The 17,471-nt window shown below is 39.1% G+C and overlaps 1 protein-coding gene across 9 annotated transcripts in view; it reads right to left on the bottom strand.

The window, feature by feature from the left end:
* Positions 1 to 17,360, bottom strand: part of LOC141910239 (uncharacterized) — a 46,787-nt gene extending 29,427 nt beyond the window's left edge. For 6 of the 9 annotated variants that reach the window (XM_074800956.1, XM_074800960.1, XM_074800961.1 and 3 more), the window contains exons 1-11: positions 17,241 to 17,360; positions 8,682 to 9,246; positions 7,960 to 8,037; positions 7,405 to 7,585; positions 6,604 to 6,761; positions 4,187 to 5,995; positions 3,965 to 4,075; positions 3,651 to 3,713; positions 2,977 to 3,087; positions 2,321 to 2,434; positions 1,122 to 1,232 (exon numbers count right to left, since the gene is read on the bottom strand). In XM_074800956.1, coding sequence (XP_074657057.1) covers positions 1,122 to 1,232; positions 2,321 to 2,434; positions 2,977 to 3,087; positions 3,651 to 3,713; positions 3,965 to 4,075; positions 4,187 to 5,995; positions 6,604 to 6,761; positions 7,405 to 7,585; positions 7,960 to 8,037; positions 8,682 to 9,246; positions 17,241 to 17,273 — 3,334 coding nt within the window. In that variant the 5' untranslated portion in view covers positions 17,274 to 17,360. The remainder of the gene's footprint in view (positions 1 to 1,121; positions 1,233 to 2,320; positions 2,435 to 2,976; positions 3,088 to 3,650; positions 3,714 to 3,964; positions 4,076 to 4,186; positions 5,996 to 6,603; positions 6,762 to 7,404; positions 7,586 to 7,959; positions 8,038 to 8,681; positions 9,247 to 17,240) is intronic. The other 3 variants (XM_074800959.1, XM_074800965.1, XM_074800962.1) reach the window with 3 other exon arrangements.
* Between the last annotated feature and the right edge of the window lie 111 nt (positions 17,361 to 17,471).

Here is a 17,471-nt window from a genome sequence, read left to right as displayed (position 1 = left end):
AAGGTTGTTTTTATTATCTCCCGATGTTAATTGATATTTGCATTTAGATTCTATCTAAACGTGATTGACAAGTGACCTACGTGGGGTCATAACGAGGCAAGGCTGATGAATCTTAAAGAAATGAAATCATTGAGGTTTCGACAAGGATATTCCCTTTCCGGTACAGTTTCTTTCATCTTCTCCAGATGGGCAGTCCTCTTCCCCATCGCATAACCAACTTTGCGATATACACCGACCGCTAGAACATCGGTATCGACCCTGGGGGCATTCTATAGAATAATATCAACCAAACTATAGCTGCAAAGCAGCGATAAAGTGTTTTCTTTGCTGTAACTGCAATATTCGCAATGAAGGAAATTTGGATTTTTGGGATTTGAACCTAATGTGGCACCATTGGCACTGAGCCAAGGCGGTATCCTGAAAATAACTGGTTACAAAAGTTGGGGAGATGTGTCATGGATGATTAAGATTTCCTTTGTTGACATTTGCCGCTCAGCGGCCATCAGTCTATGTATTAAGCCAATCAGATGCGTTGTTTTTCAACGGCATCTATCAATACAAGAAATCTGATTGGATATACATATAGTGGCTACTTAGACCGGTGTAATAGACCAATTGGGGTCAGCCGGTATAGGGTTGTGCTGAGCTTCGGCTGGAGACAATTTAACCCCGGGCCCTGCAAGCAAGGATACTTTAAGTTTCGGTGCTCAAGTGAGTGAAGAAATTCAACAATTATAGCATATTTAACGAGACGAAGCAGATGAAACTAAAAAATTGAATTATTGAAGTTGTCACGAGGATATTCCCTTTCCGGTACTGCAGTTTCTTTCATCATCTCCAGATGGACAGTCCTCGTAACCATCGCATAACCAACTTTGCGATATACACCGACCGCTAGAACATCGATAACGACCCTGGGGGCATTCTATAGAATAATATCACCAAAATTAACAATGTTTTTGTCCTGGGTTGCGATTGTTTTTATTATCTTCTGATGTTTGCATTTAGCTTCTATCTAAATGTGTGTCACAGGTCACCTATGTGTGGTCGTAACGGGACAAAGCCGATGTATTACTTGAACAAAATGACATTGAAATTTCCACAAGAGGATAGTCCCTTACCGGTACAGTTTCTTTCATCTTCTCCAGATGGACAGTTCACGAAACCATTGCATAACCAACTTTGCGATATACACCTGCCACTAGAACATCGGTAACGACCATGGGGACATTCTAAGGAACAATATAACCAAATTAACCCTGTTTTTGTCCGTGGCTGCGGTTGTGTCGCGACTCATGTCACGATTATTATCATTATCGGTAATCCGGGGCATTCAACACATGTATCATGTTTCTACAGTACAAATCATGGATGAATATTAGTACCTGGCAGTACTTATCCTGCTGCCATGAAACAAATTGTGTACCGAATAAATCTGAGGGCCCACTAATTCTATATTGCTTCTGAAACACGTTCTTCGTTGTTCGTATATGGTTAACCAGTCATGACAAGGTTGTTTTTATTATCTCCCGATGTTAATTGATATTTGCATTTAGATTCTATCTAAACGTGATTGACAAGTGACCTACGTGGGGTCATAACGAGGCAAGGCTGATGAATCTTAAAGAAATGAAATCATTGAGGTTTCGACAAGGATATTCCCTTTCCGGTACAGTTTCTTTCATCTTCTCCAGATGGGCAGTCCTCTTCCCCATCGCATAACCAACTTTGCGATATACACCGACCGCTAGAACATCGGTATCGACCCTGGGGGCATTCTATAGAATAATATCAACCAAACTATAGCTGCAAAGCAGCGATAAAGTGTTTTCTTTGCTGTAACTGCAATATTCGCAATGAAGGAAATTTGGATTTTTGGGATTTGAACCTAATGTGGCACCATTGGCACTGAGCCAAGGCGGTATCCTGAAAATAACTGGTTACAAAAGTTGGGGAGATGTGTCATGGATGATTAAGATTTCCTTTGTTGACATTTGCCGCTCAGCGGCCATCAGTCTATGTATTAAGCCAATCAGATGCGTTGTTTTTCAACGGCATCTATCAATACAAGAAATCTGATTGGATAGACATATAGTGGCTACTTAGACCGGTGTAATAGACCAATTGGGGTCAGCCGGTATAGGGTTGTGCTGAGCTTCGGCTGGAGACAATTTAACCCCGGGCTCTGCAAGCAAGGATACTTTAAGTTTCGGTGCTCAAGTGAGTGAAGAAATTCAACAATTATAGCATATTTAACGAGACGAAGCAGATGAAACTAAAAAATGGAATTATTGAAGTTGTCACGAGGATATTCCCTTACCGGTACTGCAGTTTCTTTCATCATCTCCAGATGGGCAGTCCTCGTCACCATCGCATAACCAACCTTGCGATATACACCGACCGCTAGAACATCGGTATCGACCCTGGGGGCATTCTATAGAATAATATCAACCAAACTATAGCTGCAAAGCAGCGATAAAGTGTTTTCTTTGCTGTAACTGCAATATTCGCAATGAAGGAAATTTGGATTTTTGGGATTTGAACCTAATGTGGCACCATTGGCACTGAGCCAAGGCGGTATCCTGAAAATAACTGGTTACAAAAGTTGGGGAGATGTGTCATGGATGATTAAGATTTCCTTTGTTGACATTTGCCGCTCAGCGGCCATCAGTCTATGTATTAAGCCAATCAGATGCGTTGTTTTTCAACGGCATCTATCAATACAAGAAATCTGATTGGATAGACATATAGTGGCTACTTAGACCGGTGTAATAGACCAATTGGGGTCAGCCGGTATAGGGTTGTGCTGAGCTTCGGCTGGAGACAATTTAACCCCGGGCCCTGCAAGCAAGGATACTTTAAGTTTCGGTGCTCAAGTGAATGAAGAAATTCAACAATTATAGCATATTTAACGAGACGATGCAGATGAAACTAAAAAATGGAATTATTGAAGTTGTCACGAGGATATTCCCTTACCGGTGCAGTTTCTTTCATCATCTCCAGATGGGCAGTCCTCGTCACCATCGCATAACCAACCTTGCGATATACACCGACCGCTAGAACATCGGTAACGACCATGGGAACATTCTAAGGAACAATATAACCAAATTAACACTGTTTTCGTCCGTGGCTGCAGTTGTGTCGCGACTCATGTCTCGCGACTCATTCATTCAACGCATGTATTATGTTTCTACAGTACAAATCATGAATGAATATCAGTACCTGTCGGTACTTATCCTAAATCTGAGGGCCCCCACTCATATTGTACGAACAACGAGGAACGTATCTATTGCTTACAGAAATACGTTCCTCGTAGTTCGTATATGGTCTACCATCAGTCGACAGTTTGTTTTTATATCTCTGGATTTGATTAAGATAGAAACAAAGTAAAAATATCGATGAACTCGGCTGATAATAAACTTTTTTATGATATCACTCATTTATAAAGTTAATGCAACAATGTGCGCTGGTGAAGTTATAAACATTGATATCGTCTTCCCGATAATTCAACTTGAATTATTGCTCATCTCATTCAAAAGTTCGTAATTCTTACAAATATTAATCTACATTTTTGAAATTTTCAGACGGTTGGCTTTCCTATCTTAAGATTATATTTGATATTTTTGTTAAGTTTCTATCTAAAAACATACCTGAAGGGCTCGATGAGGGGCTCGAGGTTATGGGTCCGGTAGTTGAGATTTCTTGGGTCGTCGCTTTAGGAAAAAGAAACAGCCGTTAAACGTTTCAATAATGAACATGCAAACACAGATTCAATTTGTGTCTTATGACATCAGGTTGTGGCAGCATAGGAAGAGTTAGCGCAGTGTGCGCGCTACATTTATACATATTGATTTTACTCGGCTAAGTGGACCATGCTTCATCACAAGACCTGCTCATAACAGGATAAAGCCGATGAAACTCAAAATATGAAATTTGTGAAGTTTTTACAAGGATAGTCACTTACCGGTACAGTTTCTTTCATCTTCTCCAGAGAGACAGTCCCAATAACCATCGCATAACCAATATTGCGATATACACCTACCCGTCGAACATCGATAACGACCCTGCGAGCATTCTGTAGATAAATAAAACCATTTGACCACTGTGTAAGTTCTGGGCTGCGGTTGATTTTCCCATCTTCAGATCAAATTTGATATTTCTATTAAGCTTCTATCTTAAAACATACCTGTTAAATTCGTTGTAGTGGTTGTTTGTGCTTCAGTGGATTGGTGATATGGAGTGTTTATTTGTGGTTCAGTGGATGGATGATATGGAGTGGTTGTTTGTGCTACAGTAGATGGTTGGTATGGAGTGGTTGTTTGAGCTTCAGTGGATTGGTGGTATGGAGTGGTTGTTTGTGGTTCAGTGGATGGATGATATGGAGTGAGTGTTTGTGGTTCAGTGGATGGATGGTATGGAGTGTTTATTTGTGGTTCAGTGGATGGATGATATGGAGTGGTTGTTTGTGCTACAGTAGATGGTTGGTATGGAGTGGTTGTTTGAGCTTCAGTGGATTGGTGGTATGGAGTGGTTGTTTGTGGTTCAGTGGATGGATGATATGGAGTGAGTGTTTGTGGTTCAGTGGATGGATGGTATGGAGTGGTTGTTTGTGCTACAGTGGATGGTTGGTATGGAGTGGTTGTTTGAGCTTCAGTGGATTGGTGATATGGAGTGGTTGTTTGTGGTTCAGTGGATTGGTGGTATGGAATGGTTGTTTGTGCTTCAGTAGATTGGTGATATGGAGTGGTTCTTTGTGGTTCAGTGGATTGGAGGTATTGAGTGGTGGTTTGTGGTTCAGTGGATTGGTGGTATGGAATGGTGGTTTGTGGTTCAGTGGATTGGTGGTATGGAGTGGTTGTTTGTCGTTCAGTAGATTGGTGATATGGAGTGGTTCTTTGTGGTTCAGTGGATTGGTGGTATGGAGTGGTGGTTTGAGCTTCAGTGGATTGGTGATGTGGAGTGGTTGTTTGTGGTTCAGTGGATGGATGGTATTGAGTGGTTGTTTGTGGTTCAGTGGATTGGTAATATGGAGTGGTTGTTTGTGCTTCAGTAGATTGGTGATATGGAGTGGTTGTTTGTGGTTCAGTGGATTGGTGGTATGGAGTGGTTGTTTGTGGTTCAGTAGATTGGTGATATGGAGTGGTTGTTTGTGGTTCAGTGGATTGGTGATATGGAGTGGTTGTTTGTGGTTCAGTGGATTGGTGGTATGGAGTGGTTGTTTGTGCTTCAGTAGATTGGTGATATGGAGTGGTTGTTTGTGGTTCAGTGGATTGGTGGTATGGAGTGGTTGTTTGTGCTTCAGTAGATTGGTGATATGGAGTGGTTCTTTGTGGTTCAGTGGATTGGAGGTATGGAGTGGTGGTTTGTGGTTCAGTGGATTGGTGGTATGGAGTGGTGGTTTGTGCTTCAGTAGATTGGTGATATGGAGTGGTTGTTTGTGGTTCAGTGGATTGGTGGTATGGAGTGGTGGTTTGTGGTTCAGTGGATTGGTGATATGGAGTGGTTGTTTGTGCTTCAGTGGATGGGTGGTATGGAGTGGTTGTTTGAGCTTCAATGGATTGGTAATATGGAGTGGTTGTTTGTGCTTTAGTGGATGGTTGGTACGGAGTGGTTGTTTGAGCTTCAGTGGATTGGTGATATGGAGTGGTTGTTTGTGGTTCAGTGGATTGGTGGTATGGAGTGGTGGTTTGAGGTTCAGTGGTGGCTTCAGTGGATGGGTGGTATGGAGTGGTTGTTTGTGCTTCAGTGGATGCGTGGTATTGAGTTGTAGTTTGTGCTGCAGTGGTTTTGTGGTCTACAGTGGTTGTTTGTGCAGCAGCGGTTGTATGGTCTGCTGGGGTTCTTTTGGCTTCAGTCGTTTTCACGAATTCAGTAGTTTTTCGGGTATTAGTGGTTTTCGGGGCCTTAGAGGAAAAGGAAAAATTCCTTTCGGTAGTCGCTTGCCCATTGCTGACTCTACTGGTGCTTTGTGTTGTAGTCTCCGAAGGTTCGTAGACTAAATATATCGAAGTGATACAATAAAAGAAAAACATTCAGAATAATAGTTGTCCCTACCACCATTTTAGGATGATGCATGTGTACATGCACATTTTTGAAATGTAAAATTATTTTCGAAAATCAACCAGTTTCGATAGAACTATGGAAGCGAAGGTGATGATTAAATAAATCAAATAAATGAGGAGAGGGCGTTAAAGGCAACTGGTATCAATCAGCAGCCTGGACACACTTCTCCTTAAACTTTCTTTTTTTGTTACCCTTCTCATTATTTATCTTCCATACTTCATGTGCTTTGAGAGGTCTTTACAGAGATATATTATGAAATGACGACGAACTAGAATAACCAGACATACGATGTTTTATCAGTACACTTTTAAGAAGTGTCCGTCCACACTCCAACAGTGTTCAGGATTTTCAATTGGTGAACAAAAATTCAACAACAAACACCTAATGTTCGGTACGGAAATTTGCCGTTACACTTCCAGAAAGTACATTTTTTTTAAATTTTAGATGGATCCAAATTGGCTGAGGGGTTCATTCCAGGCCTTTCTTAGAACTCACGAATACGTCATCAATTTCACACGATAGCATTATTTCAAAATGTACCTTGTATGTTCATAGGGAGTCTGACGGCTATACTCCGGGAACTGTCGATGTTCACGTTTTCCAGTGTTGAGTCGTTACGTCCGAGAAACTTCTCTAACGTAGATAACACGACAATGTCATTCAATCGCGTGATCGCATCTGCTATAACGCTGCCATTCCTGGTGTCATTCACACAGAAATATGAAAAATTTGTACAAGTTAATTTTTATCCGTCAAAACTAGGGACCCTGAGTCAACTTATTGATTTCATATACATCTGGGGGTTCCAGAAAAAATTTGCTACATCTTTGCCGTTTCTTTCCAGTTGCTACAACGAGATATCTCGTAATTGGAAATAGAGCTAATATATAGTCAGCCGTTGATCAGAATTGAATGACCAATGAGCATTGAGAATGATGCAGAGTTTGTTCACATTACCAGCCAATCAGAAACTCTGTAATTCAATGCGCCAGAGTGCAAATATTTAACAGGGAATATGATGTATCAGCTGCGAGTACACTCCTAATGGTAACGATGGAGGAACTGGAACAACGAAACAATAACTTGCAGTTAGCGGCGAATGTGTTAAATAACATATCGGTAACTAAAGGTGGGCGTAGGCCGACCTGGGCTTCACTCCCACCTCCCTGCTACGACTTAATGCGGCCCCGATTCAACGCATGGCTGGCAGTCGAAAAGGTGCGTAGGACACCGGGTATTGTTGCTTGATGTGTTCAGTATTTGACACGTTTTATTTTGTCATGAGACAAAATATGATCTAAACGATTCTGACGATTTAGAATTTCATAGATTTTGGTTTACCTGAATTCCTTAATCCGCGTTGAATTATACAATACTGACAGTGATGTGTTATAAAAAGCATCGTTGAAATAGTTGATTACAGCAGTTGATAGATTTTGATATTCTATAGTTTGACTGTTCGCTAACGCAGTTGAGTATTCCGTTACCATTGTCAATTGTATGAGATATGTTTTCGAATAAACTACGATAATAAATAAAGGAAAACAAACGAATGAATCAATTGAAAACGATATGGCAGATCGTAATGGAAGGCAGCAGTTGAGAAATACTCGGACAATTTGTGGACTTGTTGCAGATAGCCTAAGGCTTAATTCTTTAGCTACTTTTCAGCGAATTCGGTCAATCCATCGCTGGGGAAAATATGTGTCAAATGCGTTTTTACTTTTTTGGCACACCCGAACAAAAGCCTACAGATAACATAACACAAAACATGTTCAACAGTTGCTATTTGTCGATTTGTGTTTTCCATGAGGACAACGATTAAAATACATTGTCGTTTCAAGCTTATAGATAAAAACTGATACGTTAAGCTGGATCGACTTGCGTAGAACTTACCGTCTATTATTGGATTAGTAGGTAGTACAGGGCCGGGAGCTGTTGCATCTTCACTGCTGAATAACGCAGATCCGTACACTAGAAACATATCAGAAGTGGTTTAATAAAAACAAATTAAGAAAGAATGGTGCACGCCCGCGGGTGGTTGTCCGGAGGTATCTTACGGGACTTCCACAAGATCCACAAATGTTGTTTGCACTTCTGGTTTGAAGACTTACTCTAAAAAAGGCTTATTTCTTTTTGAACATTTTTAGAAGGGTATTTTTCCTGCGAATATGAAATCTGATATGTATTTATTCTAACTGCCCTTGAAGATTTATAGCACATATCTAGATCTTTTTTAACCGGGAACCATCGAATGGAGTTCAAATAGTCAGTATGAATACGTCACCATCCGTCAGCACCGAAGTATGTGTGGTAAAGGGCCTGCACATCAGGCTAATCAGTAAACTATATAAAAGGGAAAAGCGAATCGTGGGGGCTTCAGAGATAGAATGTATACATCTGGCTGAGTAGACTCAAGAGTTCGAGTTGTTTTTACACTAAAGAGGGTTACAAGCGGGTGCAATTACCAACAACACTGATAAGAAGATATACGGTACAAAAGGTGAACCAATTATTTCCTAGGATTAATAATTCAGAAAATATATGTATCAATTTCGGTTTAAGGTCCTATGAGTTGGTTCTAATTTTGATCGCGAGCACTGATGGAGAATACTTACAACTGAAGTATATCGTACACGCGAACGCCACCAGTAGTAGGATGACTGTGATTATCGCGAAAGCGCATTTCAAACTTCCGCAACAAGGTTTTGCTTCGGTCACGTAGCGGATGAGTTTCTCGCGTTTTCGCGTACTGGCCGTTTTTGGCGGAATTCTGGTTGTAATCGTTCTAGACGACCATCCGGCCAATTCCGGCCAATTCTCGTCGCCCCAATCTGTTGCGACGTCACTGTCGACCACGCTGTCCAGCTGATCGACATACGCGTAATCGTTATTGATCGTTTCGTCGGTGACGTCATGGTTGCGAGCGTCCAATGATCTAACGGGTTGTTGTCGAGATCGGCCGGACGGAACAACCATCACGTGATGTAAGAAAATGGTTCGGTCCAATTTGCCGCCTGAATCGTCATCGAACCGGAAATTGCTGACCGGACGTGGGTGAATATTACGGTGATTAGAGTCACCTATCTGTTGGTGTAAACGTTCGTAATCATTGGGTACATCGCGTGGTTGAGGGCTAGGCAATTCGTCTGAGGGGTATTGGGACCTTCCTCGATTGCCTGCCTGAAATTAGAATAAAATGAAGTTGATAGTTTGTCAGGTTCTGCTTCATCTTCAAAACGAAACACTAAGAATTTATATTACCTCAAATCTTTCTTGGTTTCGCATAGTTCATATTTTCGATGGCTTTGACTACTGTCAAAATTAGCTACCTATGATTACTTAACTCTACAGGACCATGATTATCTAATTTTTATTGGATCTTTATAATCTTTTCCGCCGTCTTCAGTTAAGACTGTCATCTGGTGAATTTAATATAACGCATGATATCCACTCACAACAGTTTTTACAATACTATGGCGATTAACGAATATAGCAATCATCATAACTTTTATCTTAAAAGTATGGGTCAATTCCAAGCTATCCATAAGGTACCAGGCTTAAATACTTAAAAAAGTACTTAAATAAGTCCAATAATGAGAACTGACTAAGAAAGACTAAGAAAGACAATTAAGCTTAACCCTTTTGTCTGGTAGAGAACAAAAGCCTGATCCTAAAAAGTAAGATCCGACCCAAATTCCCACAACATCTAGGAAAATAGGATCTAGATCTCAACTATAAAACCGGCCCATGGTCTTAACACTATACTTATAAACCTGGACACAATCGGCGGACTAAATAGAGTAAGCAGAATCACAATCGACACTATCTTTTCATTAATCAACCTAACGCCTGTTTTACTAGTTTAGTATTTCTACACATACTTATCCTGGCTTCGACACTGAGGAATGCTCTAATTTAGAATGAACATGGATGACGGTCTTTCAATGCGCATAGAACTGTCTGACCGCTTTTGTTCTGTATCACCACTACGTCGCATGGTTTACTGTTTCTGGTGTTTGGACTGTAAACTCTGACTCACTGCAGCGATAGCTGGGAAGCTGCCTCCGTTTTTGGCTTCAGGATAGCAAGCTCAGCTTGTTTTTGCGTGCAGTGGTTGGTCTCATTAAAACCGGTCTCATTAAAAACTACCAAAACCCATTTGCGACTATTGATTAGCCGGGCTCGCCGCCTTGATGATTCACTGGCGGTCTCTAATTACGCATAGAACTGTCGGACCATCAGAGCAGTATGTGCTTTGATCAAAACCGATCAAGACTGTACATCTTACCTACGATCAATTATCTCAACTTGAGATAATTGCTCGTAGATCTAAATCGCGTGCCTAACGGTCTCTCAATGCGCATAGCACTGCCCGTGACGCATCTACGGACCTAACCACGGACCTAACACACTTATACTTTTAAGCAAACTCAGCACCAGCTATGACGGAAAACTGCACCCGTTGGAGAGACCACTTCCTTCATAGGATATGACTCCAGTAGCTTTGATTCCACGACCACAATTTTGAACAAGTGATTCCGGGAGACTTGTGAGATGGGCTAGTGCATGTCCATCGGATTATTTTGAGCTCCTTCATAATGTTGTCAACATAGAAATAAGCTGCATTTCAGCACAGTAGTCAGGCTTAATATTTCCCCAAGATATTGTCACCATAGAACCGCTATATTGTTTAAGAACCGGTTACAAATTTATCGCCGTGTATAGCTGAAGGTTTTCTGTGGTACGCGACAATGTCTTCATAGAGCAACGTGGAGTTATGCGGTTTTATAGTCTCTCAATGCGGTAGTAGCCTAGTATTCCCTTTGTTAAGAGAATTTTAGGGAAATCACCGGTTTTCAGCATTCCATTGAAGAGTTTAAATGGACGAGTGAAATGATTCATATAACTTCATTTTATCGTCATTTCTTTTTATACCCCTAATTCTATACCCCTTTATTATTTTTCAACAAACATTTTATCATTTAGGTCTCTGATATTGCATGATATAATTCCAGTTTGTTGAATGCCTTTGGTTGACTTTGAAGCACCTTGAGTTCGCGTTCAACAAACATTATCGATATTATCTTGAAATTCCTCCGTCGGGACACTTATAGATTTAAAGACATTTCAAAAAGTTTGAGCATTGCTCTTACTGTTTAGAGAGATGACAGCTTTATGAAATTATAATTATCATACTGTTATTATTACTGTTATTATTAAATCATATAGCAACTCGTTTCTGTTTACGTTTGTAGTAATATTCAAGTACATTGGGACGGTTGGAAGCCGAGAGCTTTCTCTCCTCTGTTTTAAGTTCTTTTCTTCTCATATTTAGTCTCTGTCGAACCATCATTGTTTCCTTGATGTTTTTCTCTTCTCAAGCTTTTACTAGCTACGCATATTATTTATGGTATACTGATGTAATCTGGGGCAACAAAACTGACACATCATCAATAACCTCAGATAGGTATTCGATAAACTCAAATTCTCATTATTTTCAAATTCACGTAGGAGGGATGCTTTAGTGTTTTCATCCCAAGTATATTTCATACGTATAGGTTAACAACGCGAACAGGCTATATGTTGTCGAGTGTTTGGGGTAATACTTCTTCAGGACTTCTATAAGAGAAATTTTGCAATGGTCTGAATAAATAAAGTATGGTTCCACGATTTATGGCGAATCAGACTAGGATATTTTCTAGATATTTGTAACGCTTTTCCATTTGCAAGCGGGACCTCTGCCGCGGACACAATAGAGCGCGCTAAATATGCGAGCTCATCAAAGGTTTTGGTCCGTTTGATGCCGTTGATACCTCCTTCACATATATATGAATATTATGTGAACTGATAATATAATAAATTCATTTCCACAATAAAATTACAACATGTCATAAAGAGATATACAAATATGAAATGTTTTAATATTATGTGGAGGAGATTAGATGAAGCCAATGAAGGCTTATAAAATCTCTAATCCCCTAGCATACACCGATTCACTCAACTCATACACACATGCAGTCATACACCTTCACCAAACATGCACCCACACACGTAGTCACTCAGGCGGTCAATCACACTATCTTTCATTCACTCTTACAATCTGGTAATAGATGACAGATACAGACAGATTAATTACAAATTCATTAGATACAATTTAAGTTTTCTTTTGAAAGTATCTATACACGACAGTTGTTTTAAACTTTTTGGCAAATTATTCCAGACAACAGGACCAGAAATTTTTACTGTGAATTGTGTTTTGTTAGTCCGAAATCTGGCAACACGAAAAGAATTCATATTTCTGGTTGAATACGAGTGTATATCAACATTCTTTTTGAAATACCGATTAAAGGAATTTGGCAATTTTGAATTATTGAATTTGAACATAAATAGACTTAATTGAAATTTTGTAATATGTCTAAATTTTAGGATATTCAATTTCTTGAAGATAGGGTCAGTGTGTTCTAGGAAATGAGACTTATTAACTATTCTTACTGCTCTTTTTTTGTAGTAAAATTAGTGGATTAAGCTTGTTTGCATAATTACTTCCCCAGATTAAATTACAATATTGTAAATGAGGATAAACAAAACTATAATAAAGGGTAATAAGGATATTTGATGGGAAATGCTTTTTTAATCTGGTTAAAATTCCAATGGAGCGTGACACTTTACTGCAGACATATTTGATATGGACATCCCAATTTAATTTGTCATCTATAAAAAGACCAAGAAAATTCGTACTATGTACACGTTTGATTAATTCTCCATTTAACCAAATGGAAGAATTAAAGTGATCTACACGACCAAAAATCATAAAGTGGCATTTCGCAATATTTATTGAAAGTTTGTTTACTTGATACCAGATGCCAAGTTTCGCCAGTTCAGAATTTACTATGGAAACCAATTCTTTGATATTAGAGTTACTATATAAACAATTCGTGTCATCGGCAAAGAGGATAAAATGGAGTAATTTGGACGCATTAACGCAATCGTTAACGTATAATAAAAAGAGCATATGGCCTAGAATAGAACCCTGGGGTACACCAATTGATATATTGAATGGAGACGATAAGGTATTGTTTAAACTTAAAACTTGACTCCTGTCAGTCAGGTAGCTTTTAAACCAATCATGAGGAACACCTCGGATTCCGTAATAATCAAGCTTCATTAACAAAATGTCATGGTTAACGGTGTCGAATGCCTTAGACAGGTCCAAGAATAATCCAATAGTAATATTCTTATTTTCCAAGGCTTCAGAAAGATTATCAACAACCTTGGTTAATGCCAAATCTGTTGAATGTTTTGAACGAAAGCCAAACTGGTCGGGGATTACAATATCCTGTTTGTTACAAAAGGAAACCAATCTGTTGTAAACTAGTTTTTCCAGAATTTTTGAGAAGCTAGGAAGCAAAGATATGGGTCGATAAATATTTAAAGAATTAGGGGCTCCGGATTTAAACAAAGGACAAACTTTCGCAATTTTGAGTTCATTGGGAACTTTTCCAGTCTGAAGACTACGGTTAAAGATATGGGATAAAGGGAACTTAATGATGTCAATCACCTGTTTTATAACAAAAATACTCAAACCATCGACACCGGCACTCTTCTTTAAGGGGAAACCCGAGACCACATCACTTATTTCATGAGGTGAAGTCGGAAAGAGAAATAGACTTTCATTGACACGTTTATTCATATATTGATGAAAGGATTGCCCTGTATCAGGGATTTGAGTAGCAAGCCTTTCACCAATATTTGCAAAAAAATTGTTAAACTCGTTGGCGATGTTTATATTACCAGAAATAACACGTTGATCAGAAGTAAAAGAATTAGGCATTTTAGAATAAATGTTTCTACCTAAAACTGTGTTCAACAGTTTCCACTTTTCTTTCATATCATTTCCAGCAGCGAGCAATTTTTCAGAATAATAATTAGATTCGGCTTTGTTAATAAGCTTTGAAATGAGATTTTTGTACGAGTTGTATTTTGATTTTATTTTTTCTGAACGTGTTCTAATAAATTTCCTATAAAGGTTGTTTTTTGTTTTAATTGCTGCGATAATACCAGGAGTTATCCATGGTTTATGGAATGAGGGATTAATATGATTAACTGGTACCAGAGGGAAAACTTGATTGAAAACTAAAGAAACTTTTTCAATGAAAGTAGTGTAAGCAACTGAGGGATTATCAGATGAATACACTTCACTCCAGTTAATATTCATTAGTAATCTGTTGAAATTAGAAATATTGCGCTGCGAGAAAATTCTAGTTTTAAAAGGTTGTCTGTCAGACAGAGGCTGATCACCAGTGCAGATAGTAAATATTGGGTAATGATCCGAAAGGTCGGTCATAAAAATCCCAGATTTGTGAACATGTCGCAAATCGTTACAAAAAATATTGTCAATTAAGGATGTCGAGTCACAAGTTACTCGAGTTGGCTTGTCAATCAAAGGTGAAAAAGAATGAGAAAATAAAGATTCGAGAAATATTTCAGTATCTTTGTGCGTATCATATTAAAGTCCCCCACCAGGTAGCAAAGTTTGTTCTCGCGAGTAATTTCTGCCGTTAAAACTTCAAATTCATCTTCGAAGTTGGTAATTTTCCTCCTGGAGGTCTATATATTACTCCAATAATAATATTGGATTTCTTATCTAAAACAATTTCGATGAATAAAGTATGATTCCTAGTTGATAAGTCTGTCCGTACTTTGAAATTGAAATTTTCCTTTAGGAAGAGAGCTACGCCGCCACCAAGTTGACCATTGGCGCGGGATTTAAAAATACTCGTGTAACCGTTAATTCTATACAAATTGGAGTTAGAATTATTTGAATTAGTCCAAGTCTCGGTCAAACCAATGACCGAAAATTGACCATTACAACAATTCAAAAAATCAGTTAAACTGTCAAAATTTTTGTTGACACTTCTGATGTTATGAGAAATGATGGATAGACTTCCCCGTTCAAGAGGAGAATCCTCGTCAACATTAAAGTACAAACAACTGTTGTTTGTACAAGGTATATCAGTTACTGAGCTTTTCATACAAATAACAAGTCATGGTGTTTGACTAATATTCAACGTATTGTTTTTTCCTGGTTTTTTCTATTGAAGGTGGTGTTCCGGATAGTGATCTCTCCTTTCGTTTTGCCGAGGTCGGTGTGCAGAAAGCATCACTAGTAACAGCATCTATTGCCTCGCAAAAGTGTTTAAGCAATGCAAGCTTGCCGGTTTCACTGAGGTGAATACCACTTTTATCGATCGGCGAATAAAAGTGGTCCAAAGCTTTACCATACGGTTTAAGTTTCAATATAGTGTCATTATCAATAAACATGATATTCTGTTCCGCGCATAGTTTCCCGATATGGTTGTTAACTGCTATTGCAAGGCTGTTGTACTCTTTTACGTTGTTGGAGTTACCTTTTCTTGGAATGATACTAGAGAAGTGAATCTGGGCTATCAGTTCCTCTACACTGCCCGACCCACCATAGACCCATTTTTAAGGTGTACCCGATTCAATACATCGGAAGATCGCTTCCACGTTTTGTGGATCGCAGCATAAGTACGGAACTACGAGCAATATATTATAGTACAGACTATGTCGACACGGGCTATGATCCTAACTGAGCGGAAAGACTCATCTGCTGCTCCAACTAGTGCAAAAACAGACGGAGATTATTGTGAACGACTGTTTGCTGGAAAGTATGGAAAGTGCGCCTCGCGTGTGGCCTGTTTAAGTTTTCCAGGAAACTGCAAATGATTCAACTGACAGGGTTCGTCCATCCTCCCCCGGCGGGGATTCGAACCTGATGGCCGTGAGCAGTGCATTTTGCAAACCGCACTGAAAATGGGCGTCAATGGTGACCGAATTATTGATAGATGATGGTCTGCGATAGATGTCTTAGACCGCGGTCGAAGAGGACGCCATGTTTGATTTCACCGACTAAATCGTTAGCTTGCTCGCCGAGCAAGTTAGTCGATTTAACAAATAAATTTACGAAACCGCATCCATAAACGCGTTGATTTACCAAATCCGATTCACTAAACCGCGCGCCGTAAACGTGAAACTTAAATCGATTTACAAAGATTCAGTTTCGTAAAAGCGCCTTGGGTTAGTGGGCAGTGAATTTTAGAAATTGGCCAATTTACAAAAATTAATTGTCCAACAAACTCCATACACAGTGTACGTGTTAAATGAAATCGTTCAGCATCCAGGGAGACACACTAGCTAGGATGGTAATATCAAAGCTGTGGGCAGTTGTGTTAACGTGTGTAGTGTAGTGTGATCCGTCTGCATTTTGTGGCCAGCACACCAGATCACAACGATCATAGTTGGTGTAGTAAATATACGTCCAGGGAGAGGCTACATGTCAAATACGTGGAAAAATATCAATATTTCAAAATTGTTCACATGTTCAAAGATCTGTCTTAACCACGGGTCCCCCGGTATGCTGATAAACACGGATTAAATAAAGAGGAGACATGTTAGGCTTTTTCAATTACTTAGAGGACGAATCCTCCGAAATTCTGCCAAAAATTTAATGCTGAAGATATAAGATATAGGTATGCGTTTCTATTCATAATTTGAAAAAAAGAAATTATTTTCTTGGTATTTTTCCGTCCTTATTCTCGACCTAATCATCTGCAAAAAGTCACTTATTCTCCCATCATTTGAAATCATTCCAATGGAGTTTGCACTCTTTTTCTTTTTTCTGCTGTCTTTACAAAAAGTTACGTAGAAATACTAACGGAAGAATAAGGTATGCTCTCTTACCATTTTCACTTCAGTGATAGTGAAAGTTCATATCCTATTGTTCCCCGTTGCCAGTACTGCAGTTTTGATGGAACAGTTTAACTCGGGATAGTTTTATTCGGATTTTCACTTATTTCGGACTTAAGTGAATTATAAATGCTTAAACTTTTAAGGTACATATTTACTTAAGTTTAATCTTGATACCGGTTTGGACACACACCGTCAAGTAAATTTAGGAAAGTCCATATTAAGAATTTTGTTTATTGTTTAAGTGTGTTAGTATGGTGTCAGTGGTCATTTAAAAACAAAAACGTCCCGGGTGAAGTTCTGAACGCATTATGTGAAGTGTGGATAATTAAGAATGGTAGGTAATGAATTAAGTAATGAAAATTTGAGGGGGTCAGTAAGGCACTAAGGCCACGAGCTAACTTTACCTGAAAATCAATAACGTCCTTCTTTTTCGGCATATCAACTCCTCGAATGTTTGTGTTTGAGTGCTCCCGAGGCCACTATCAGTTCGGCGGCATCAGCGGAAATACGTGAAAATCGGAATCTCGCTGGAATAGTTACGAATAGAAATGTAAAACCTGAAGTAGTTTTCAAAGATATAGGTTACACTATTTTGCAAGAAAAAGATTACACAATACAACTGCGTCAATGGAGAA

The sequence above is a fragment of the Tubulanus polymorphus genome, chromosome 8 (assembly GCF_964204645.1).
Source record: "Tubulanus polymorphus chromosome 8, tnTubPoly1.2, whole genome shotgun sequence".
NCBI lineage: Eukaryota > Metazoa > Nemertea > Palaeonemertea > Tubulaniformes > Tubulanidae > Tubulanus > Tubulanus polymorphus.
Note: the sequence above shows the minus strand (reverse complement) of the source record. Positions and strands in the feature narration are given on the sequence as shown.